The sequence below is a fragment of the Candoia aspera genome, chromosome 2 (genome assembly GCF_035149785.1).
Source record: "Candoia aspera isolate rCanAsp1 chromosome 2, rCanAsp1.hap2, whole genome shotgun sequence".
Lineage (NCBI taxonomy): Eukaryota > Metazoa > Chordata > Lepidosauria > Squamata > Boidae > Candoia > Candoia aspera.
This window is the reverse complement of record NC_086154.1, coordinates 107,012,953-107,037,819: the sequence shown is the minus strand read 5'-3', so window position 1 is coordinate 107,037,819 and position 24,867 is coordinate 107,012,953. Positions and strand designations below refer to the sequence as shown.

The following is a 24,867-nucleotide window of genomic DNA, read 5'->3' as shown; positions in this document are numbered from 1 at the left end:
TTTTAGTAAAAGTTCAGGCATTGTTAACCACTATTCAGGAAAGCCATTCTTGTATGACTGACTCCAGCACATATTTAAATACATGCAAAGGAAGTAGTGGGTCTTTCCTGCCGTCTCTTAAAAGAAACATGGCACGCATAAGGGCATTAGAATGTGTTCTTTCTTGAGTCTGGCAACATGCTGAGAATGCAAGCAGACCAAGTAAGACGCTGGTTGCTGTTGCTTTTCCTTTTTCATGGCAGGGGGCAGTCAAAGCAAAGCCAAGCTCAAAATCAGCGGTGGTAAAAATGTGTGGACAAAATACTAGTATAAAAATATGGGTACATTTAGTATAATGATTCTTCTGATTTTTAAAATTAGAATGAGCGAAGAAGGCATTTATAGTTGATAAAGCAGAGGTGCGGGCCTGCTGCTTTCCAGATGTTGCTGAAATACCAGAAGTGCCTGCAAACCTGAGCAATGCTGGGAGTGGTAGCTCAGCAACATTGGGAAGCGTATGGAGATTCCCCAATTTTGTTTCGCAGCCACTAGCATTGTCCTGACAGAGAATAAGACAGAAGAGTTATTTCTAAGCTTTCTCTTGGAATGACTCTAGACTGATCCTCTGGAAATGGTAAGGGTTCCATTTTCTGACCAAATCATGACACAGTTCATCCAAGCGCTACAAACCTTCCAGTACAGTTGTGAGAGTTTGTATGTCATCATGCAGTTTGGGCATTTATGCAGTAAAGCCATACATTTTGTGTACATTTTGCAGTAAAGCCATACATAAATATGTACGTGTATGTGTTGGGCAGGGAAAAGAGTTTGTTCAGAAAGGCACCTTTAGCATCTATGTAAAGCAAAGAGTACGTTTGAAATATAGAATTTCCTAATGAAAAGTGGTTTCAGAAATAAGTGGTTTTACTAATCAACTTATATATATTACTTACACGTATTACTGACACTAATGCATTGTAAGTGATCAAAGATTACAAAACAGATCTCTAAAATAGAGGTTCTTTTCATACATGATATGGAAGAGAAAAAGGAGCAGCCCTGATCTTCACATATTCTATTAGCAGTGTGAATAGAGCTTACACAAACACAAACTATATATGACCGGGATTCAGGAGAAAGAAATACTCCTAATTGCACAAACCAAGTTGTGAGCATGCAATATATACTGTGTGTGTGTGTGTGTGTGTGTGTATAAAATATATACTTACACACACACACACATACATATACATACACACACACACGCATACACATACATACACACATACATACATGAGTAACTTGTGGCTCTCCAGATGTTAATGGACTGCAGCTTCCATGATTTCTTACAACTGAGCATGCTTGCTAGAACAAATAGAAATCTGAATTCAATAACATCTGGATGTTATTGAATTCACATGTGGTCTTTTGACACACAGTCTACAGACTGCACTGGGAATGAAATATACCGTATTATTCTTCCTTTTCTCCAACAGTTTGCTCTGCTTCCTCTTTCTTTTCTCCCAATAGCCATGGATTTTTCATGGAAATCTGATGAATCACTGATCAAAGAACAGAATCAATGGCAAATATTTCTTGGCTTTATGAAATTACCTTTACTTACTTGATCATGTTGGTATTTTACATCAAATTTTATTCATGGAACTAGAAGTTGAGTTGATCTGACAAACTGTAAAGCATGCAGTTTGCTTAATTCATCCTGCAACACAGTTCAGTTCTAAAACAACTCAATTACACAAACATTTGGATTGTGGAAAACTACAACTTCAGAGCAAGTTATCAAGTCTGCCCAAGTCATGACACAGGTTATCAAAGTTTGCAAAGCAATAATGGGAATTGGTACGCCCAGCCGAGATTGTACTCATGTTTTTAAAAAGTCGTAACAAGTGCAAATTATGAGCCAAAATAAATTGTTTTATAAAAGTAACATTTTTCAGGGCTGATATTTTGTTTTTTAAAATTGCCTATCCTTGTTCAGATAGCTCATTCAACTAGCTGTCACAGTTTTTTAATGAACAAAAAATTAAAATAAAAGTGGATATTCCATTACAGTATTAAAAGATTGGGTAAGAGAGGTATAAAATATGTCAGTGGACTCATTTTTAAGGTAAGGGTATTTGACTTCTAATCTAGCAAAGCACCTCTCGTGTATAACCAATTTTCTCGTGAATAACCAGAAAATTGGTGGTGTAGGATGGATCCTCTCATGTTTCAGGGTGTGATACATCAAGTTCACAAAAAGTGTAGGAAGTCTAGGGGGAACACAATGGTATGCCATTTCATTGGGCAAAGATTGTTTGTATTATTCAGGGGAGAGAGATGGAGATTTTCATCGTTACCATGATGCATGATGTTATTCCTCCACAGCTCATACGCCAGATAACTCTTTCATGGGGTTCGTGTCAGAAGAGCTCAATGTGACTGAGAAGCAGTTTATTAAATCCAACAAGGCCAACAATATGGCAGTTGTCTACGGGAAAGAAGCCAGCATTTGGAAGGTGGGTTACATATATAAACATTTCATCCCAACTGTATAAAGAATTTAAGAGAGGAACTTTCCAGTAATGAAAGAAGTCATTCACCACTCAACACTCCTTGAAATGCCTTTTATGTCTTTGGGGCGCATTGTATACAAGTTCAAGGATCTCATGAAATAAGGAATGTATCCTTTCTCTTCTCAAATTGGAGTTCAACTTACAGGGTGAGCTCACACATTTTTTTCCCAATCTGATCAGGCCTCCACAGGCAAAGGAGCAGCAGTGTCAAAATTTTCTCTGGGCTTTGCTCCTGCTTTTACCTGTCCAAACTTGCTACACCAAGTTTGAAATCCCCTGTGGAATTAATAAGTCAGAGTGATGTATTTGTGTCCTGTCCAATCCTAACACCAATGAAATTATTTGTTTTACTGAGGGTGGAGGTGGGGAGAATCACACAAATGTAATGTGTCATTTTAGAGGTTGCAGTCCTGCAGAGTTTGAGAACCTCCTTCTAGAGAATCTCATCTTCAGACATCACACCTTGCATGCTAATTCTGCCAAACTACCAGTGCAGAACACATGGGTCTCTTTTTTGATACCAGACCCAGCCATATGGTCTCACTCGTTTGCTTTGTTCTTGGAGGTCTATATTTAGCCTCAGAAAACTATAACTATTGGATAGATTTTGTGATGGTCCAGACCTTAACCGTTGTTTATCTTAATATTTATTCTTTGCACTATTTAATGTTAATAACGCCCCTGGGATATTTATGAATGTCATACGAAAGCAGGCTACAATTCTAAGCCATGGTGATGTTTAGTGAGAATTTTGCCAAGGAGGAGAAAAACTGGCATTCCAAGAAAGCCTTAAATTGACTGTTAAAAAGTTACACTTGGTGTTGGTTTCATGTCGGGTTTTAACAGAAGCCCTATTTGGACTGGATTCTGAGGCTGCAACCCAGAGATTTGCTCAGAATCCTCCAACCAGCTACTATTCTGGGGATCAGCTCCTTCAAAGAGCAGGTTGTGCTGTATGGGATGGATGGTAAAACTGAGAGGGAGAAGCCATGATTTGTCTACCTCCAGAATACAGACTGGCAACCAAAGCTTGCTTTTTTTTATTTATTTATTTATTTATTTATTTATTTATGTATTTATTTATTTATTTATTTATGACATCAAACTACTTTCATTTTGCTGAAAGAAGGCAAGTCGCACAGGGCGACTGAAGATAGCAATTATTTAGATCAGTGTTTCTCAACCTTGGCAGCTTTAAGATGTGTGGGCTTCAGCTCCCAGGATTCCCCAGCCAGCATGAATTCCAACATTAAATACTTAGCTCAGATTCTGAGCTAATCACAACTTTTAAAAGCTCTATGTTCCACATTCAAGCTGACCTCTTCATACATAAAACATCTAAAAAAATTCATACCATTGGTTCTGGTTCTTATCTGGAGAATTTTTTTCCAGGGGAAGAATGGCGATAGCTATGTTGCTGGCCTTTTCAAAAATGAAGAAGAGTTTGCCATGGGCTGACTATAAATTCAACTTGTTTGGTGACCACCAGGGTGGGGGAAGTTGGATTTGATAAATGACTGGTCTGACCCAATCGAGCTCTTTTCATGGTCATATAACTTATATTCACCATCTTGGAGCATTTTAGTTTGTTGTCTTTCATACACAGGAAGTCAATCTTGCCTCTTCTTGCTTCTCTCTGTGTGCCAACATGGATTTCCAGTTACAGGTACAGTAAATCACAAATCATTTTGAACTGTACATATGTCTAATATGTGTATAGCAGAACAAATAATGCTTTATACTTCTGATGTGTAGATTATATACGTTTAAGTAACCACTTTCAAAATGGAGTTTAATATGACTTATTACAAAGCGAGATTTTGGATAATTTTTTTAAAGTGACATTCGTTTAATGCATCTTGTTTTTTTACCAAGACAAATCAATTTGTTCTGAGTGCTTTGGTACAAATGGCATTTGCTCAATTTACTTACAGACAGATTCTTTTTAAATATATAACACAGACATGGCCATTTCTCTTTTTCTTCATGTTGCTTCCTCTCACTCGCCACTGATTTCTACTTTTGCATATCTATGAAAAAGGGTTATCCCCCCTGTGACTACTGTTCCATTTTCTGGAGAAAACAATTACCCCTTCCAAGTACAGAATCAAAGCCTGCCTAGTGAATTTTCAAAAGAGAAAGGTTTATTATTTTTTTCACACACTCTCTGGCACAGACATTTTCTCCCTGCAAATCTGGCCCCTCCACAATTGGTGAATTCAGTTATGCATCAGTGTGCAATTGCTCCTTACTGAGGTCTATAGACAGCAAACTGCAAAAAGCTCTATCACTAGGGCAGTGAAGAGCAGGACCCCCAAGCAGAAACCATGGGCTCCTTTGGGGAAAGTTCTTTCTCTTTTCCCACCATATATACGACTCCAACCAAGTATGCAACATATATTGCTACTTCCCTGTTCATTTCTGTGTACATCTAATATGACACAAATAAAGTAACATACTATAAATGCATGTCTGTTATCAAATGATTTCCCTTTATTGATATGTAGGTATAATTCTGTGACTCATATAAATTACATATACATCCCACTTTTTTGTAAACAAAACTTGTGCAAGACTCTGCTTTATACAACTCTCTTGCAGTCTCAGAATCTAGCAAATGATTTAAGTATTTCCATTTTATTCCCCTAACAAACATAAGCCTTACTTTGTATTGCCAAAGTTGGCTACAATGGACTGTTTATCAATATTTTAAAATATATAGTTACAGTTACAATAAAACTATAAATATTTAGTTACAATATATATATTGTAACTAATATATATATTGGCTTCTCTGCAGTGGCACCCGCCCTCTGGAACATTCTGCCCCTGGAGCTGAGACAGGCCCATTCGCTCCCGGACTTCCGGAAGAACCTAAAAACCTGGTTCTGGCACCTCGCTTGGGGTGGGAGGGGCACCAGTTCATCTTGGGGGTGGCTATTATAGATCTCTCCCCAACAAACAAGATCTATGCTGCTGGATTTTATATTTTCTACTGTATATTATTTTATTTTATAGAGTATTTATATTGTAATTTATGTGTTTTAATTTTGATTGTAAACTGCCCAGAGTCCCCTTTTCGGGGAAGATGGGCGGTGATGGAAATTTGAAAAATAAATAAATAAATAAATATATATATATATATATATATATATATATATATATATTGTATATATACTGTACTCTGTGTGTGTGTGTATACACACACACACAAACACACACAATTACAATAAACATATAAAATATACATATATAATTACAATTACATACAGTATAATAGGCTCAGTGATCAATGGTGGCACAAACTTCCTCCTATATCTGAAAACTTACTTGTAGACTATGCTGACTTCTGTTACCTGGATCCACTATGTTGCATTTGGTTTATGGTGGAGACAAAGAAGGCCGACGGGGCAAAAGTGCCTCTCTGATTCTTCTGCAGTCCCTGAGAGCAGAAGGAACATTTATAGTAGAGAAATCATTTCAAAATCCTTGCTAGGTGCTGCCAAATACTCAGAATGCCTTGACATAATCCAAGTGGTTGTAGTATAAAAAAATGGTAGAACTTGGTTTCTACCTTCATTATTTGTATCTGTCAGGCTCTGCCTGCTACTCAGTAAAACACAGACGCTAGTGTAGACTTTAGGTTCTGGTTTTATTAGAGTATAGAATGCATGCCCTAGGAAAAGCTGAGAGTGAGTGGAACGTGCCGGAACGGGATTTAAATAGCCCGTGCCGGTCAGCGCTCCACCCCTCCCTCTCCGAGTGTCCCCGAGCCCCGTTGCCGGTAGGTGAGGGGTCAAGCAGCCCCTCCTGTGCCTCGGGTGTTTCCTTAATTGGTTTTCTCCGGCCGGTGATGGGCCATTGCCGGGCGATCCGATTCGTAAGCTTTCTGACAGCTCGGGCGTGCCTCGTGGTCGGGTGTTGTCAATTACTTCTCTTGCAACATTGTATCTCTTCCTTCCCGTGCCGGCTAAGATCGATACTTTGTTGCCAGCACCTGTTGCTTGCTTTTGTTAGTTGGTTGCCTTATCCCTTAATCTGCCCGGTGCTCATTTCTTTGTATTGTTATGTGAGCCGTTGTGATGTTACAAGCATCGCAACGGTGATCATGACAGTATCCTTGTTTTTCCTTATTGGCTTTGCCATTTCTCTGTTCATTCTATTTCCCTCAAATTCTGGGAGATCTTGACTTTGTTACACATGACCTTGTAGACTCATTGGTGACTCATCTGTGCTGACAGGCAACAGATCAAGAGCTTCTTCCTTGGGTAGAAAAGTTACTTAACACATTCTTGGCCTAATTTCTAAGTAATGGTAGGCTACCATCAATCTGTAGGATATTCATTCATTCATTCATTCATTCACTCACTCATTCACTCATTCACTCATCACATTTCTTCACTGCCTATCTCGACAAACAACTTACAAGTGAATTAAAACAATAAAGGAATTAAACTATCATTAAAATGATCCATTATGCAAATATAAATATACATAAAACTCTAAGATATAAAATATGAAATGTAAAATCCAAGATGGTGAGACCACAGTCTCAATAAGATTTCCCAGGGCCGCATTTCTGTGCCTCTCCTGTGAGGTCTAGCCTGGAGTCTGTTTCATGGCCAGAAATACCAGGGGTAGAATTTTAAACCAGGAATAGCCTACCACCATTGTTGAAATTTTGGGGAATCTGACGAAAGTTGTAGGCAAGGCAATAATACAAAATGAAAGGAGGCACATCATACACATGGACAGAACAGCATCATGATACTGAGAAAGACAGACGCATTAAAGAATTGCCAACAGGGGTCACATTTGTGCCCCTGCACACTCAAAAACACATTCTAAAACTGAATCCAAGGCCCCATTGCACAGCCTAGGAGGGACCCAGAGGGATCTGCGGCAGAGCAGGACAACAAGGACTGGTAAGCCCTGCCCTGCAGTGACATCATTGTGCAAGCCCCTCCTTTTAGTCTGCATCATGATGAAGCTGCAGAACAGGGCTTGCATAGTGACATCACTGCACAGTTGCTACAAAAGTACATGTCCTTCCTTGCTTAGCAGCAAGAAAAGTCCGGATGGCTTGTTTTCTGCTAGTAATTACTGATTATCAGCCAAAAGGAGATCAGCAGCAACTTGCTGGTGCGGGCCTGTTTTTTGATAGCAAGGACTAATTGAGGTATCTCCCCCCCCCCTTTTTTTTTTCTTCTTTCTTTTCTTTTTTGCCATCATCTGCTTGGACTTTGAAAAAAATCTGGGAATTAAATTGTCACTTGGCTTCACTGGCTTTGGTGCAAATGCCCCTCAACTCTTTTCAGATTTTGTCTGTCCATATTTGAAACTGGGTGGGAAAAGTGCCTGAATAGAGAGAAGGTAAGTGGCAAGGTGGCCACATTTCTTTTCCCAATTTGAGGCTTCAGAGGCTCCAAAGAAGCTATAGAGTTCATGGAATCTAGAAATAAATATCTGGATTCCCCCAAAACATTACACAGCCAGACACTACTTGCACAGCTAGTTCGAACTGCATTCTGTGGCTTATTCAGTTGGATCCACTGTTTGCCCAAGAGCTGATACATGATGTTGTGCACAGGAAGTCCAGCACACTGGTCTAGGAGATAAGAATTAGAGTAATGCCGATATTTGAAACTCAATACTGATCTCTTGAAGTGGGAGCAATTGTTGCACAGTTTCTGTACCACATGGCTGCTGCAGATTCTACAAATTGATTAGCAATACTGAGACATTTCTTCCTTTGTAGGCTATGAGCATTAATTAGGAGAACTTGTATAAAGTTGGGGGGCTGAAAAGAGCTAGTTCCAAATCCACCATATTGAACTTTGACACCTCTGCTCTCTCCCCAGAATAATTGGGTCTTTTAAGGCTGAGGTAGAAAAGAAGTTGAAGGAAGGAGCAGAGAATGAAAAGAGTATTATTTGGAGTACGATTTGGTGCTCACCACAGCTGAATTCAAAGGGGAATTTGCTTCTTTTGGGTAGAATTGATGCTGGTACAGAAAAGAGATCCATGCTTGGGAACATTGTGCAACATGTATTGATCTGCAAGTGTATGCATTTGATAGAGCGATAATGAAGTCCTTACCAGCTCTGTGCAATTATTTAAAGATAGCATCAGATGAGCTCCAGAGTTAATCAACCTAATGCATGTTGGACCTCTAAAAGGAAAATTGCCAGGCAGTGGCAGTGAGATGCCACTTTTCTTTTTTTATCTTTTAAAATCTGTCTATTTTCTTCCTGCTATAAAGCCATTAAACAAGAGGGAAGCAACTACATTTTCTGCCGGAACTCTTGGTTTCCCTAGGGATGAAGGCTCAAGAGGCTTTCACCTAACATTTAAATGGTTCAATCTAGTTTTCTCTTTAGACTTGCATTTAACATGCTATTTGTTAAAAGCACCCTTTGGTTGTTTCCAAATAGATCTTTTTACAGAGGCTTTTAATTGTTGGGTTTAATACTTCTGGTTTACATGTTTTTATTGTGAAGACTTTTCAGTAACCCGTGAATAAATAAATACATACATTGATCAAAGATAATCATATTCTAACAAGCTGGGAGTCCTAGAAGAATGAGAATGAGAGAGAGAGATCATACAGGAAGCCCCACTCATTAAGAATAAATTTGTGCATTTATTTACGTTTTGGGCTTGTTGTACTCCCAAGTGCATACATAGACACACACACACACATTTTAAGACTAAAAAAAAAAATCCAAACTCTGTATTAGAGCAATACTTGATTAGTATCAACTAATAAATGCCAGAAACAACATACCTGTAGTTAGCTTTCAGGTGCTTAGAATTCCAGGCTGTGTGTTTAGTAAACCTTGAAGTGGAGTTGGAGAGAGGAGTGTCTTGATGTTAAATTTATCAAGGCTAATCGTAAGTGTTAAAAGGGAGATCTGGGTTGCAGATTCCCCGTTTGAGGAGAAATGAACTGCAGCAGGCAAACTACACAGATTCCTTTTAATCTAAAGTTAATCGAAAAGTCAGTTTTTGTAGATACAGAGAGTGTGATTCATTTTGAGGGTTGTGCCTATATTGACATTAGTTCTAAATATTAGCTGAAGTCAGTTGCACTGCTTAGTGGTTTGAGTGAACTTCCACTCAGAGATTAAGGTTTGATTCCCAGGTAATAAAAAATTCATCAGTTTTAGGATCCACTCATTAAAAAATAAAGTTCGGTTTTTGATATGGTATACATAAAGCAAAATCAACTATGCTAGTAAAAAAAGGAAGAACTTATAGAAGGGTAAATATCCATTAGGACTAAACAGGACTTACAGCATTCCCTCTAAGGTAGGACAGTATTCTTATCCCACATTCATGGAGGGGTGTCTAAAAATAGATAGCTCATAGCTGTACTGAAGTTTTGAAGCAACAGCATTCTCAAATCACAGCTTATTCTTTGATTCCTGCCCTAGTGAATCTACAAATACATTTTTGGGATGCATTTTTATTTGCTCAATTCTATGTTTCTTTAACAGAAGACTAACACTCAGATAAGATCTATGTAAATTTAATAAAATTTGAGTATTATGGAATCTTTACTCCCAAATTTAGATGGCAGTGGACTGCTGAAAATGTATTCTTCATTGGCTCTTCCTCCAGCCATTCATATTGGTTTTGGTGGAAAAGATATTATATTGTGTGAACATGCATTGTACCACATCTTTCCATGTGAAATCCCAAGAAATATATCATAAAGAAGCTCCATGGGACTTTGTCAGACTAGGAATGGGAACAACTAGGAAGGTTACCTAAGCAGCAAAATACCTGAAAGCTGCCTAGATCTGACTAGATTATAAATGTCATAAATACAGTAAAGCAAGAATAGCAGTACCTCCACCTCCTCTCATCTCACAAAAATGAAGCAAGTTCAAAAAAGCCACCCAAAGAAATTCTAAAGCCTTTTGACAATGAAGCAGAAAAATAGGGAGTAAATTGTTCAGCCTTGTCTTAGCTGGCCCTGATGAGTATCTTTCCTTCCCTTCCCTTCCCTTTCCTTCCTTTCCAGGGTAAAGAGAAGTTTCTAGCCATCCTTAACAAATACATGGAGATCCATGGCACTGTTTATTATGAAACCCAGCGCCCACCTGAGGTTCCAGCTTTTGTGAAGAATCATGGCCTTTTGCCCCAACATGACTTTCAGCAGCTGCTGAGAAAAGCCAAGGTATTGGTCACAGTTAAAAAGATAGTTCTGCTCCCCAGCTGAGGAAGCTGTGGGTGCTAAAGGAAAGTCCCTTTTGGCAGTAAAAACTCTGCTTCCTGCTGTTGCATGAACACAGAAACACATTGTGGAAATGCAGTCCTATATGCAAAAGGTCTTGGGAAAGGGGAATAGATGGCCTTGCATTGCAGGATTGCAGAGCTGACAAATGGTGGAAATATCAGGGGCATAGGTATTCAACACATCAGTGAAGAGGATGTCCTTTGGCAAGATGCTTGATTTGCCAGTAGGGATCAGGTGCTTGATAGCCTGTGTCTTTTGCTCTAAATAATGGTCAAATTATGAAGGTTGGAGCGGTGGGAAAGTAGTTTAAGAAGGGAGATTTTTCAGGAACCATAGGAACGTATGGCACAGATATACAGTATTTTGCATTCCAGTAATGAAAGCTGTCCACTAGAGTTAGCTTCATATTTGGGAAGGACTTCATCGGTAGATGCTGACCAGATTGCCTTATGGTAGATGGCAGAGCTCAGATCTCATTATCCAGCTTGATTTAGCCATCGCTTTAGTTTTTCATGTTACTCCAGAATAAAGCTAAACACAATCACCTAGGACAAATTAAAGCAGAAGTTTGGAACATTTCTTTTTCAGGAAGGAAAGGCAGGGTAGACATCCGTCTTAGGACAATGCACACCATTTCCCACCCAAAGCTGGATCATTTAACTCTTTATTCCTTTGAAACTGAGCAGGAGAACACACTCTTAGATCTAGTTCCAAACACTTAGCCTCCTCCAAGGGCCAAAGACAGGTCTAATTCTCAGTTGCTCATAGAGAATGTTCTTGCTATAGTGTGCAGTACACGTTTTTTCCACCAGTGCAACTTTTTGTAATTGAATGTAAGTGTGGAATCTGAGACTTCAGGGCTGAATGAAGCCCCATTTAATTTGATATGTCCTCAATTGCTGCATTTACACAACACACTGAAGACAAATTAGTCACACACACACATTTTTAGCCTAGTGTCTTATGGGAACCCAGGTGTGTGGTCAACTTAGGGTGTATTGTGTTGTGTGAATCAGAAATTTCAGTCAGTTGTCAGTCAGTTAATTATGAATAGGAGTGTCATATGAACATAGCCTTGATACAGCATGCTCATGGCTTCTACTGGTGATGACAAGATGTGGAGCATATTTCTTTTCATTCTGTAAATGAGTGTGATTCTATCCCTATTTGCTTAGAAATAAATTTCTTAAATCACTGGCTTACTGCTTACTCAGTGTATTATAAATGATAGCAATGTGGCTGCATGCAAGTATGGAGGAGGGGTTATTTCTCTCTTGCAAAAAAAAATAATTGTTTGCTGTTTTGTCTGGTGGAAGCTTCTTGCTTAAAATAGTCCCAGTCTCTTCTCCCTTCCCCTTTTTCTCTTAAGAGTTCCAGCTAGCATATTAAAGCCTGACTCATTGTATAGGCCTTGTCAATGAAAAATATGAGGAGGACTAGGAAAGAGGATACAAAGAAACCAAATTCCAAACCTTCTCTTTTCAATTTCAGACTGTTCACCGTGTCTCGGAATAAAGTGAACTACAAGATAACATTCACACACTATCATTTGGCATCTGGCATATTCATGAAGATCAGACTTGAATAGCTAATTATTGATACATGCAAGTTAGTATGGGGTAACTGACGTGAGCAGCAATAGGAAAAACGTTCTGTGGCTTGTTCTGCAGTAAGAGAAGAATGATCAGCCAGTAGGAAACATGCTAATGAAAAGTTCAAGCAAAGACTTGATAGAATATTCATTCCCATTTGTAGTAAACAGCCATTAAGTTCCATTCAAAACAGTTTAATAAGAGTGCTATACACCAGTTTCTGGCCCCTTGGCTGAAGCTAGGAACCGAAAGAGAAAGTAAAGTATATATTTGAATAGCCTAGCCTCCCAAAGATTGCTAAATGCCTGGATTTGCTTTCCACAGCTCTTTATTGGATTTGGTTTTCCTTACGAAGGCCCTGCCCCTTTGGAAGCAATAGCTAATGGATGTGTTTTTCTGCAAGCTCGTTTCAATCCACCCCACAGTTCACTCAATCATGAATTCTTCAGAGGGAAGCCAACTTCAAGAGAGGTTTGTCTGTTTTGTGATGTTACCACCATGCTTGTTTGTCTGGTTTTTTTTTAAATAACATACTGCATTATGATTTCAGAAGAATGAGCCTGAACTGTCTGGTTAATTTAGATAGGTGAAGCAGAAAATTGTAATTTGTACCCATACTAAACGTGCCAATACTTTTGAGACATAGCCTATTTTAGAAGCCAGGAGGAAGAACTTAAATCAGGTTTAGGATCTCAACATAGTTGAAGTCTGGAGAGTCTTTAGCACTCTGTGGGCAGCAAGCCTAAGACTTCCCATCTGTAAATGTCATGTAAATAGAAACCATTTACCTAACTGTGCTGTTGTGACAATGAATGCATTTAAATAGGGCTGTCATGTGTTATTTTTGCTTGCATAAAACAAGAGTAAAAGCTACTGTGCCTATTGCAATATGCATAAAGATACATGTGAGAGATTTGGGCCATATTTGGGCCAAATTCATGTCTGACTTTAAATAACCTAGAGAAATATATAAATGGACTGAAATTATTTTCCAAAAGTTTCCCTGATAGGAACAATAGAAAGATTTGTTTATGCAAACTTATGAAATGCATACTTTCTGAACCACAGTAGGTCCCCTCTGGCCCTTCAGATGTTCTGAACTGCCAAAAACCTCACCCAACATGGCCAGAACTTATAGGCTTTAGAAAACCACCATCCCTGCTTTACACAAACAACAGTAGAATCATGTGCCTGAAATAAGTAGGAAATATTCTTACAATATTTGTATGAATTTTCATTTTTTGCTGAATTCACTGATGCAGAAAGAGGCGTAAAAATGAGTTTAGAGTCAGGAAAAGAAGCAGCGAAATTAAACCAAAATGAACTGATTCCCACCCTTATCTCATACTAACTCTTCTGAGTCTAATGCCTTGCCATATTTTCGGAAATGTTTCCCATCACAGGGCCCCATATGGGAAGTGCTAAGTAATTTATTTCTCGCATGCATTTTAGGTATCCTCTCAGCATCCCTATGCAGAAGATTTCATTGGAAAACCTCATGTGTGGACAGTGGATTATAATAATTCAGAGGAGTTTGAATCAGCCATCAAAGCCATTATGAGTACTAAGGTAATTGTCAGTGAAAACTACTGATAGACTGCACTAGTATTTCAACCATTCCTAAAATTCTCTAGAGAACAGCTTCAGTAAGAATGATGTTAGGTTAAGAATGAGTGTGACTTTGCCCGGGGAACTGAGGATGAATGTGGGCAATCATGATATATTGCAGTTTCCACAAAGAATAAAACAGCCCATTCCTAAGCTCCCATGGAGCTTCACTGTCAATATCACAAAGTGGAACATTTGCAGTTTGACTTGTGCCAAAGTTGAGCCCAAAGAAATCTGGCTGCTATGTTGTCATGCTGTTGTGTTGTTATAACACAACATGGGGCACTGCCTGAGCCTCGTGTGAATGGGCCTTGTGTTCTCTGCTCTTTTTCCACAGCATGGTCTGATGATAGTTGTTAAGTGGAGGCTATCGTGGTGCCAAAACATGTGGCTTTTTCTTTCAAATTTTACAGAGGGGTAAAAGGACAAACCAAGTTTCCAGATACATATTTGGATAACACCTCCCTTTTCCTTCCTAGTTTAGTTTGAATGTAGACACTTAAGATTGTGTTTAGAGTTATTTCTCTCTTGTTATAATAGGTTCTGGGATGCCCGTTTGTCCATCTGGCTTGCAGCTTTTCCATCCTCCCATGAGGATAGGCAAACAACAATATATCTTCAATGTAACAAAGAGAACATTGGTGAGAAACGAGTGAAACAGACAAAGCCACAATGGTATCTCCAAGCCCTCAGTGTTCTACCCCCTTCCAAGATCTAAGCATAATCAACACAAGCTTTTTGGCATTATTCATAGTGGATTTAGAATATGAGAGAATTGCAAGAACTGGTTCACAATGTAGGCTCCATCCATCAGAAGCCAACAAATTAGGCTGCACATAATTCCTTTTGACCGGTTCAGCTTCAAGCCAGTGACACTCATAAAGTCAGATTCATGCTGGTAGTGAAGCTTACCTGCCACTCTAGTAGTGATTTCACAGGTCCAAACGTGCATGTCTTTTTATCGGTTCAGCATATGGTTCCTCTATAGTAAAACCTCATTCCATGCATTCAACATGAAAATACTCATGTCTTAGGTCCTTTAGTGACAAGTTCTGACAGCCGTTGTCCATCTCTACAGTCTTTATTCCATTGTGTATGTGTGTGCGCGCACATGCATGCACCTTCAAATCAGTCTTGACTCCTGCCGACTGCCTGGACCAGTCCCTGCAGTTTTCTTGGCAATGTCTTTCAGAAGTGGTTTGTCCTTGCCTCCTTCCTAGGGTTGAGAGAGGGTGACTGGCCCAAGGTCACCCAGCTGGCTTCGTGCCTCAGGCAGGACTAGAACTCACAGTCTCCTGGTTTCTAGCCCGGTGCCTTAAACCACTACACCAAACTGGCTCTCTCTTTACTCCATTAATGGAATAGAAAGCTTGGTTCTCATTCTTACCCTCCTTTCCTATGCAGATTTGCATGGCAATCCAGTATCGAGATTCTTACTTTTAGTGGTGGCTGGCAACCCCAATTTATAACACTTTGCAATAATTACAGCAAAGCAGGGGCCAGCCTGCAGCCCCTGATTCTTCTTCTGCATTATGAGTATTTTATTTACCATTTTGAGTCTGGAATTACATGGCAAACATAATGTAAGCCCTAACATGGGTTTAAAACAATTAAAAACACAAGGACTTTCCAATCCCTTCCAGTCTAGAAACATGGAAAATCCCGATACTTCCCACTATGGATAATTACCCACTGTAATCTTCAGCCTTCCCCCAGTTTTAAAAGATTGCCCAGTCCTGCAGCTAAAGCATATGTTGCAGTTCCATCTAATTTTGCAAATAGCTTCTTCCCACTGATGACTCCTAGGCTGCCTTGCAATCACTGTGCATCCCAGCCTCCATAACTTAGTGGCTGATGTTATTTTTCATCATTAAGGACAAGCAGTCACAGACTTCAGCACATTAATATATTCGTTGTCAGCTTTGGGCATATTTTCCCAGATAGCTCCATGAAGCCTCCTTTTTCTCAAATGTAAGTGCTATAGAAACAAACGTGTCTTCTTTCATTTAATGATTATTAGTATTAGCTGAATTAAGCTAATCAACAATAAGAGGAAATGTGTCATATGCTCCCTTCCAAATATGAGCATTTCACATGCCAGTAAAATTACTGGAAAAAAATGAAGAAAGGGGACTTCTGAAAAATGCAGGCCCTGCTGTGTGATGCAGTATTTTCTCCAGAATTCCAACATGTATCTGTCACCTCCCTAGTAGCAGAAGCCTTTTAACTTGTCTATGTCATTAAAGTCCATTTTCTTGAGGTGGGAGGGGGAATAAGCTGATCTTCATTTTGCCTTCGACGTGCTTCAGGGGGTAGGAACTGGTCCCTGTTGCTCCAAAGATGATATACTGCAAAGTGATGCTGCTTTTTAATGTTTCGTTCAGAAGATCAGCAGGAGCCAAGAAATTCAGCTCACCTGAGATGTTATTAAAGTGAATATTTTAGGGACTAATATGAGAGGTTTCATATATTATAGCAAAACCAGCTTGTTTCCAAGTGCACATGTGCCAGGAAATACAGTAATTGCTAATCTCATATTCTTGGTAAAAGTTCCTATAAGGCCTGTGCAGATCAGCTCTGATTACATTCAGATTGAATATTAGGAACTCAAAGAGTTTATGATTAAATCATATTTGAAAATTCAAGGGCAGGCCATTTTGATTCAAATCATTTCAGGATTGCATGGGGTATAAATGGCAAGGCATAAAAATATTTGGAGCTGCTTCCTTTCCATTTTGGCAGAATGGGAACAAAACAGCAAGGATGGGAGACTCAGTAGAGGACCTTCACCCTCCGGGTTTCATCCAGGTTGCCTTCAAGAGGTCACAACGAGAGGTTATTAAAATATTTCCCCTGTGCCCATGGGCGTCACAGGAGAGCGATGGTTAAACGTGAACTGCATCATCGTGATGCAGACTTTGCCCCTTTAGTACCTGGATGCTGAGATCACAAGCAAGTATATAATGGAGTTTGCAGTGTCATCATTCTGATGAAATCTGAGCTTGCTGAAGATACCCCAGCTGTGCCTCTTTTAAGGCAGAGACAACAGGAATGAGAAAAGGACAGTTCAACAGCCTTCACCTTTTCCAGCAAATAACCTACATAACTATGTTGAACCAATGCAGAAAGTGTCCCACACCAACTTAGAAATAAAATAATTTTTTAAAAAAAGATAAAAGAAGTATTTACTTTTCCATCCATTTTTGGGTGTGCCGGGCCTGCATGACAGTGGAGATTGCCCACTGGTGAGCCCATAAGGGGACGTACAGCTTTGTTGCCTCTGATCATTGGACTTTATAGGGTTCCAGGAGGCATAACTGATTTGTCTATTTTGGCCTGTCCTGGGAAGAACCTTCTCATTGTTGGCTGGCACACTGGTAAAGCTTGTTATCCTCTGGGCAAGCATGATTGTGGCTCACTGGCAATACTCTGTGTTAATTAGCAGAAACATGTTGACCCACCGGGATACAATGCCACAGAGACAGGCCAGCCACAGAAGAAGTGGCATTCATAGCCATGCCGCCCCACTATTCTTAAAAGCATAGAATGTGTGGGCCACTGTTAACCTGGGGCTACCTCATTCATTCTCAGGAGACTTACATCTGCTTCATTCATGCAGAATTTAAAAGTAAATTTTGAGTGGTCAGCCCTGAGCCCATATTTAGAGGGCTGAGAGCTGAGCTAAGTTCCCAGTTGTTAGTTGGCAGGAGAATAACAGTCCATTAAGACAAGAGACAGCAAACCTAAGGCTCAGGGAGGAAGGTAAGAAAGTGAACTAAGCCCCAAAAGATCTTAGCTTTATACTCCTTGATAGACAGTTGAATGAGCCGATAGATTGACACACCCATAGAGATCAACACGCCTACCCAGCATTCTCCATATATGGAAGTGAAGTTGCAACATCAGACATTGCATGTGACAACCCTGAAAGCAGCAGAAAAGTCATCCAGTCTGAGAAACTCTATGCCAACCTACTTCAGTGTGCTGTTTTGATTTCCAGATCTGCTTTAGTGGGCTGATAAAACTGCATCTTTTTTTGAAGCACATCTTCAAAATGTTGCAGTACTTTATTTCTTATAGAACTTACATCCAGGGTTGTAGCAACAGGACTTGACGGCAGCAAAAATCCTGTCAATTTTATGGCATAAAGTTTTATGCATTAGGAAGATTGTTCCACAATAAATCTATTAGCCTTTCAAATGCTTAAATCTCTTTGTTATTTTTGTCCAGTACAAAGATTTCCAAATAGCTATTTGTTACATATGAACTCTGCATTTTGCATTCTGAGTGTTAGATCAATACACACAGCATGTAACTCCTAGCTGGTAGGACATGAGGTAGTATGTTGACTACAGGATAATCTTTATATTAGAGATTGCACAAAATATTATGAGCATGTTTGGGATTAAATTGGGCTTTGGCTATGCTTGTGGTATATTGGCCAAAATGTGCCAAAATTGGTGCTACCCTTATAGCTAGCAGGGAGTGCTGCATGTAGCATAGGTATGACTAAAGCTGGTAACTATGCTTTTTATATGTAATTTACAAAGTGTTTTAGGACAGTCTTCACTGACTAAAACCATAATGGGAAGCACAGTTCAATATCTGTGGGCTCTTAGAGAACAGTCATGATATATGGAAGACTGAAAATTGGAATGTAAGAGGTGTAAATGATAAAAAAAACATGAATTAACTAATGAAAAGAAGACGAAAAATAAATACATTGTATGTCTGTGACACTAAGGCTGGTAACCTAGACTACACTTTATCTATCTTACTAAAAAACATTATGTTGCTTGATTGACCAAAACCATGATGGACCATGCCATAGGGAAGACTGTGACTTGGAATGTAAGTGGAATAAATGGTAATGAGTCTGAATTAACGAATTAAGTAAAAGCAAGAAAAATTGTGAAGAAAGAAAATATTGTGTGTCTATGAAACGGAGATAAAAATAAAATATGTAATAGAGTTGAATGAAGGTAGTCTAATCTTGTAGAGTTGATAAATGCATGCATGGAAGTGAAATATACATTTAATTATAAATGAAAGTGCTAAAACATATGTCAAAAAGTTTTTGTAGGTATGCATGAAAGTAAAAAGTCATAGCTTAGTAATAATTGCATATTAACACTTCAGTGAATATTGATAAGGGAAGAACCAGGGAAGAATTTGGGGGAAATGGTGCAACGTTCTGAGTGACTGCAATCCAGGGGGGAAAATGTTATGTTGGGTGACATGAATGAATGGGTGGGAATGACATAAGAGAGTAACAAAAATGTGAGGCCCAAGTATGAGATTGGTGACTATTTGGTCAACAGCTGGTAAAAAAAGGTCTGTTTCAAATATGTGATTTAAGTATAAATCTACACATGCATACACGTGGCAGAGGAATGGATCTAAAAACATAATCAATTGTTTATCATGAAAAACAAAAAAATTCCCACAGGCTATTATTTGATGGTGTCAGGTGTGGATCAAAAGAAAAAACAGATACAAAAAAAAGCAAGGAATGAAGTAAAATGAAATAGTGAAAGTAGAACAACTGCAGGAAAATAATATATGAGTCCTCTATGAAGAATGATTAGAACATAGATTAGTCCCCCAACAGAATATATAGAAAGTGGACATAAAGAAAGAAGATGTGGGATCTGGTTGGAAGAGAGTAAAAATGGTGGTTATGAAGGAGCACAAAAATGTGATAGGAAGTATGAAATAGGATGCTTGGTGGAATGGGGACCTGAAAGATGAAAAAAAGAATTGCATCTAAGACAATGACTGAAAACAAAATGAAGAGGCAAGAAATATCCTATAGAGTAGAGAGAAAAGAGATGCAAAGAACATAGCCAATGTAGAGGGTAAGGAAAATGACCTTGATGGAAATATGCAATAATTACTTAGGCAAAAGGGGCTGAAACTCCTTTTTAAGTCCTGAGAAATGAGATGACATTAGGAAATGGTTCAAGTGGAGGCCTCCCTAATTCACTGGAGTGTAAGAATGGGGAGGAGATTCGGCACAATCAGACTTACAAGATTCTGTTGTTATAGCCAATCTCAATAAAGATAGTTTTAGCCTTATGGTGGAGTTGATTTCCTGGTCTGGTCTACCTAGTGGGGCTGGCAGTCAAAAAGAGCAAGGGGTGGTTAAGATTAAAAGAGACAGAGAAAATACCAATGGATATTTTTTTTAACAAAAATCATTTGGAAATGGGTAAAAAGGGCTAAACAAGCACAGTGAATGCAATTAAAAATAAAAATGATGAAATTATTTGTGATGAAATTGAAGCAAGGGACTGCTGGAAGGAGTATTTTAGGAAGTAGTATGGAAATGATGAGAGCCAGTTTGGTGTAGTAGTTAAGGCATCAGGCTAGAAACCAGGAGACTATGAGTTCTAGTCCCACCTTAGGCACAAAGCCAGCCACTCTCTCACAGCCCTAGGAAGGAGGCAAGGGCAAACCACTTCGGAAAAACCTTGCCAAGAAAACTTCAGGGACTTGTCCAGGCAATCTCCGAGAATTGGACACAATTGAATGGATTAAAAAAATGGGAATGATACGGATAGAATGGACTGAAATGAACGGTTTGAAATGAATGCAATAAATGTTAATGTCGAGGAAAAAATGTTGTGAAACAAATGGTATGGCTGCAAGTGGAATCAGTGTAATTGGGGAAATGTGGAGGTTTTCTTATAGAGTGCCTATGTGATTTGTTTCAAGTATGTGTGAAGACTGCATCTATGCCTGGTGATCAGAAGAATGCCATTTTACTTCTCCTATTCAAAGGGCAGGGTAGCAAGAGTGAATGCAAACGTTATAAGGGGATTCGTGTGTTAAGTGCCTGGAAAGGTGTTTTGGCAGAACTCTGATCAAAAGCATATGAGAAGTGACAATAAGTAAAATTTGCAAAATCAGGTCTTTACAGAACCACATACTTGCTCTTCTGCTGGTTATTAGGAAATGTAAGAATGTGAGAAAGAAAGTTTATTGTATGTCTGTTGATTTAGAAAAAGTACATGATAAAGAGCATAGGCTTGCGTGAATGTGGAATTTAAAGTTGGTGGCTGAATCTAGTAAGAGTGGTTTATGATGGAAGCAAAGCATGTACAAAAATAAATGAAATGCTTAGCAAATTGTTCTACATTGATAAGGGAGTAAGAAAAGTATATGTGATGTCTCTGTTTTATATATTTATGGATAAATACATAAGGAAAGCTTGTGGTAGCATTAGAGGTCACTTCACCGGGGGCATACATGTGCACATTTTTTTAAGTGTAGGTGATGCTGTATTACTCACTGAGTATGACGCAATGTTAGATATGGATCTAAAATTAATGAATCAAGCAACGTTGTAGTTGTGTTTGATGGAGCAAATGGTATGGATAATTTCAAGTTACACATTAATTGCAAAAAACTGAAGTATATGAATCAGTCTTAGTATAATGTTTAGTAAAGTTGGGAGAATGGATGGAGAAGTTTTAAGATGTGCAAATACTGATAGAACAGTATTTGGTAGTGTGTAGTCTTTGGCAATGCTGAAGGAAGTGAAAATAGCTGTGTATAAGGGTATGCTTCTGCCCGCTTTGTTATATGGAAGAGAAAATTGGCTATGTCGAGAAAAAACAAAGTAAGCTGAATGTAGTGGGAGTGGGTTACTTAAGAAATATATGTGGTAAAACAAGAACAGAGGGAGCCAAAAATGAATGAGCAATGAATGGATGTGGATTGAATACAAAAGTGAGTGACCAATATGAAAGAAGCATGTCGAGGTGGTTTGGTCTTATAGAGAGAAAGAATGAGGATCAAATCATTATATATACTGATGAATGAAGATTGGAGATTAGTTGGTCTGAATGGAAGGGGAAGTCAGATATAAGAAAGGTGCTTCAGGGATTTTCAGCTTCATATGCCATAAAAATTTACCTGATTTTCAGGATTATGTTCTTGAGCTTGGGTGAATGTGGCAGGCGGGAATCTTCTGCCTCAGGCAGTAAAATAGCTCAGGCCATCCATGGTTATGGTGATCTTGGTTTCCAAACAAAAAAGAGGATCTGCGTCATTGTTTAGCCAGCACCTTTCAGTTCAATGCACTCTTTATGGCACCCCTTATTTTGCTCCTGCATGGCTTCTACTTACTCCAGGAAATAAAGCCAGACTGCTCACTTGAGGGAATGATATTAAAGGCAAAACTGAAATACTTTGGCCACATAATGAGAAGACAGGACACCCTGGAGAAGATGCTGATGCTAGGGAGAGTGGAGGGCAAAAGGAAGAGGGGCCGACCAAGGGCAAGGTGGATGGATGATATTCTAGAGGTGACGGACTCGTCCCTGGGGGAGCTGGGGGTGTTGACGACCGACAGGAAGCTCTGGCGTGGGCTGGTCCATGAAGGCACGAAGAGTCGGAAGCGACTAAACAAATAAACAACAAATGGCTTCTACTAGAGTAAGTAAAGTAGGGTGTGTCAGCTGAGCCCAGAAGTAGATGCTACAGAGAACATGTGGCCTCAACTATCTCCCACCATTCTCTGCTCAGCAAGGTGTGTGTTAGGGCAATGCACATTTGGAAGAAGTTATTTGGACATTGTGCAAACATGAGCTCAGCACCTCCTTGCTATTCATTAAAGCAGCCTGACTTTTTCCTCAGGCTTCTGTGTGAGCCAGAAAAAAGTATGGCTGTGTTAAGACATCAGACTATTTTCCTTAAAAAATGGGGCCTGCACACTTCTTCCATACTCTTTTCCCTGTGTGTGCAGCTTTAGTAATTAAATCAATACTAAATGTGACACAGATGGTCCATTGTAAAAGCCCCACTGGCTGAATATTTATTTCAGCCTCCTTTTCTTTCCATTCCATCACATACCAAAATTATTTTCCCTCTCTGCTGGAAAAAATGCAAAGATGCTCTAATGAGTTCAAAAACCATCTGCATTTGACATCAGGAGCAGAACTTTCTCTGCTAATAACATTTTGAGAAGTGCCCCCTGAAGAAACAGTAGGTACTGGTGAAAAGTCCCTTGAGCCGAACATTGACTTTTAGCAACCACTAGTATGTCCACGTAGTTTTCTTGGCAACAGTGCAGACATGGTTTGCCACTGCCTTCCTCCAGGATGTTTCGTGACTCCCCAGTCTAGCTACAATCTTGGGGTTTCCTAAGTCCTAAGGTGCTTAGCTTTTTCTTTTTTCTTTAGTCCAAGTCTGCTAAGAGCAAAACCAATACAAAAATAATTCCACCCTATCGTCAAGCAGGCCTGACCAAAAAGATCAATCCCAGGATATCTCCTACCACCATTACAGTGTTACAGGCCCAATCAGTCTGAAGCAGCAGTTGATTTGCAATGAGGTCTGGCCTGGCCACTTGACCCCTCTGAGCAAAGATGAAAAGGGAACGGAAAAAGAAGAATCAATGGCTATTTTTTATTTTAAAAAATGAGAGCAGCTATTCCTCATCTAAAAGATTAGTTGTCAGTACAATACTGTAGATATAATTTGTATGTCTGGTGTGTTTAATTTAGCACAGTCATGGCCAAAGGGGAGGAGGGGACCCACTGCTAATTTACAAAGCCTAAGTTAGGATTTGGGGAGAAAAGTTATCAGAAATGCAGCAACACCTCTGTATTAGAATTGATGTATTCCTACCTCTAAGGGTGAACATTCCCCATCCATAAAAGGAAAGATGTAACGTTAATTAATTTTGCTTCCCCTCAAAATGCAGTAGAGATTTGTGGTTTTCAAAGATCCCATCTTGCATTTTGATATTACTAGTCATTCTGAGAATGAAAGGAGGAAATGATAAATCTTGCTGTAATTTATTACTTAGCCTCACTCACTCAAGTTTTTGTCTCCGATGCTTCTTTTTATAGTTTGGGAATTGTATTTTAATAATGCATTATTTTTATGGCTTATATTTTATAATACACTTTGTGGAACTTATTTTTGGAAGGGAAAAGGTAGGGAGTGTAAACTAAATAAATGCACAGCTATTGTTTCTGCAGACCCTATATTATCTTGTCCTAAAATCTTGGTCCTCATATCACACTAAGCCAAGCCTTGTTTTAGTGTGATTTATTGAACAACCCACAATTGACAGGGTGCACCCAACACACTAAGACAGAGATCTTCATTTTAAATCCACAATGCCCAGGTTTTCACCTCACCTCTCACTAAAACAAAGCAAACTACGATGTGACTTGCACAGTGTAACACAAGATTACATGGAGCTGAGTAGAATCAGGAGTCTGTTGCACTAAATCAGAGCCTGTAATGGGCTCTAAGCAGGCCCAGAAAAACAGAAACTGGATATATAGAAATACCATTGTTATTTTGCACAGCCAAACAGAAGGCTCCTGCAGCTACCAATCAAAAGGCATTATGTAGGTATTCATCTTTTCTGCCTTATCTGATTTTGTGTGATAAGAAAAAAAGCAGCAGCAGCAGCACAGGGAAAGCAAAGGAAGACTATAAATAATGGAAAATAATCACATGGACCTCCTATATTGTTCCACAAATGGGGGCAGGCAATTGCACAATAATTTATTTTTATTTATGTATATGGTCTTATCTGGATACACTCCAAGTTTTTATGAGTGATCTGGCACTACATCTTCCATCCTCTCTTCAACCAAACCTAGATTCTGCCTCCTCCTCAACCAAATCTAGATTCTGCCTCATCCTCACTCACTTGGGTAGGTTCCTACCAATCACTTAGGCTGGATCACCATTATTAAATTATAGTGCTCTTCACACATCTTTGAGTCAGGAGGAAACTACTCAGTCATGAAAGTGGCTATTCCCATTGTTAATCCTTATGCTGCCTCTATTGCCAGTCACTGCCAATCACCTGTCTTCTTTTTCTTTCTGGAATAAATGT

The 24,867-nt window shown here is 39.1% G+C and overlaps 1 protein-coding gene across 2 annotated transcripts in view; it reads left to right on the top strand.

Moving 5' to 3' along the window:
* MGAT5B (alpha-1,6-mannosylglycoprotein 6-beta-N-acetylglucosaminyltransferase B) overlaps nt 1–24,867 on the top strand; it is a 264,796-nt gene that overhangs the window by 212,999 nt on the left and 26,930 nt on the right. The window contains exons 11-15 of one of the 2 annotated variants that reach the window (XM_063296515.1): nt 2,368–2,498; nt 4,216–4,221; nt 10,585–10,740; nt 12,717–12,863; nt 13,845–13,961. In XM_063296515.1, coding sequence (XP_063152585.1) covers nt 2,368–2,498; nt 4,216–4,221; nt 10,585–10,740; nt 12,717–12,863; nt 13,845–13,961 — 557 coding nt within the window. The remainder of the gene's footprint in view (nt 1–2,367; nt 2,499–4,215; nt 4,222–10,584; nt 10,741–12,716; nt 12,864–13,844; nt 13,962–24,867) is intronic. The other variant, XM_063296514.1, reaches the window with a different exon arrangement.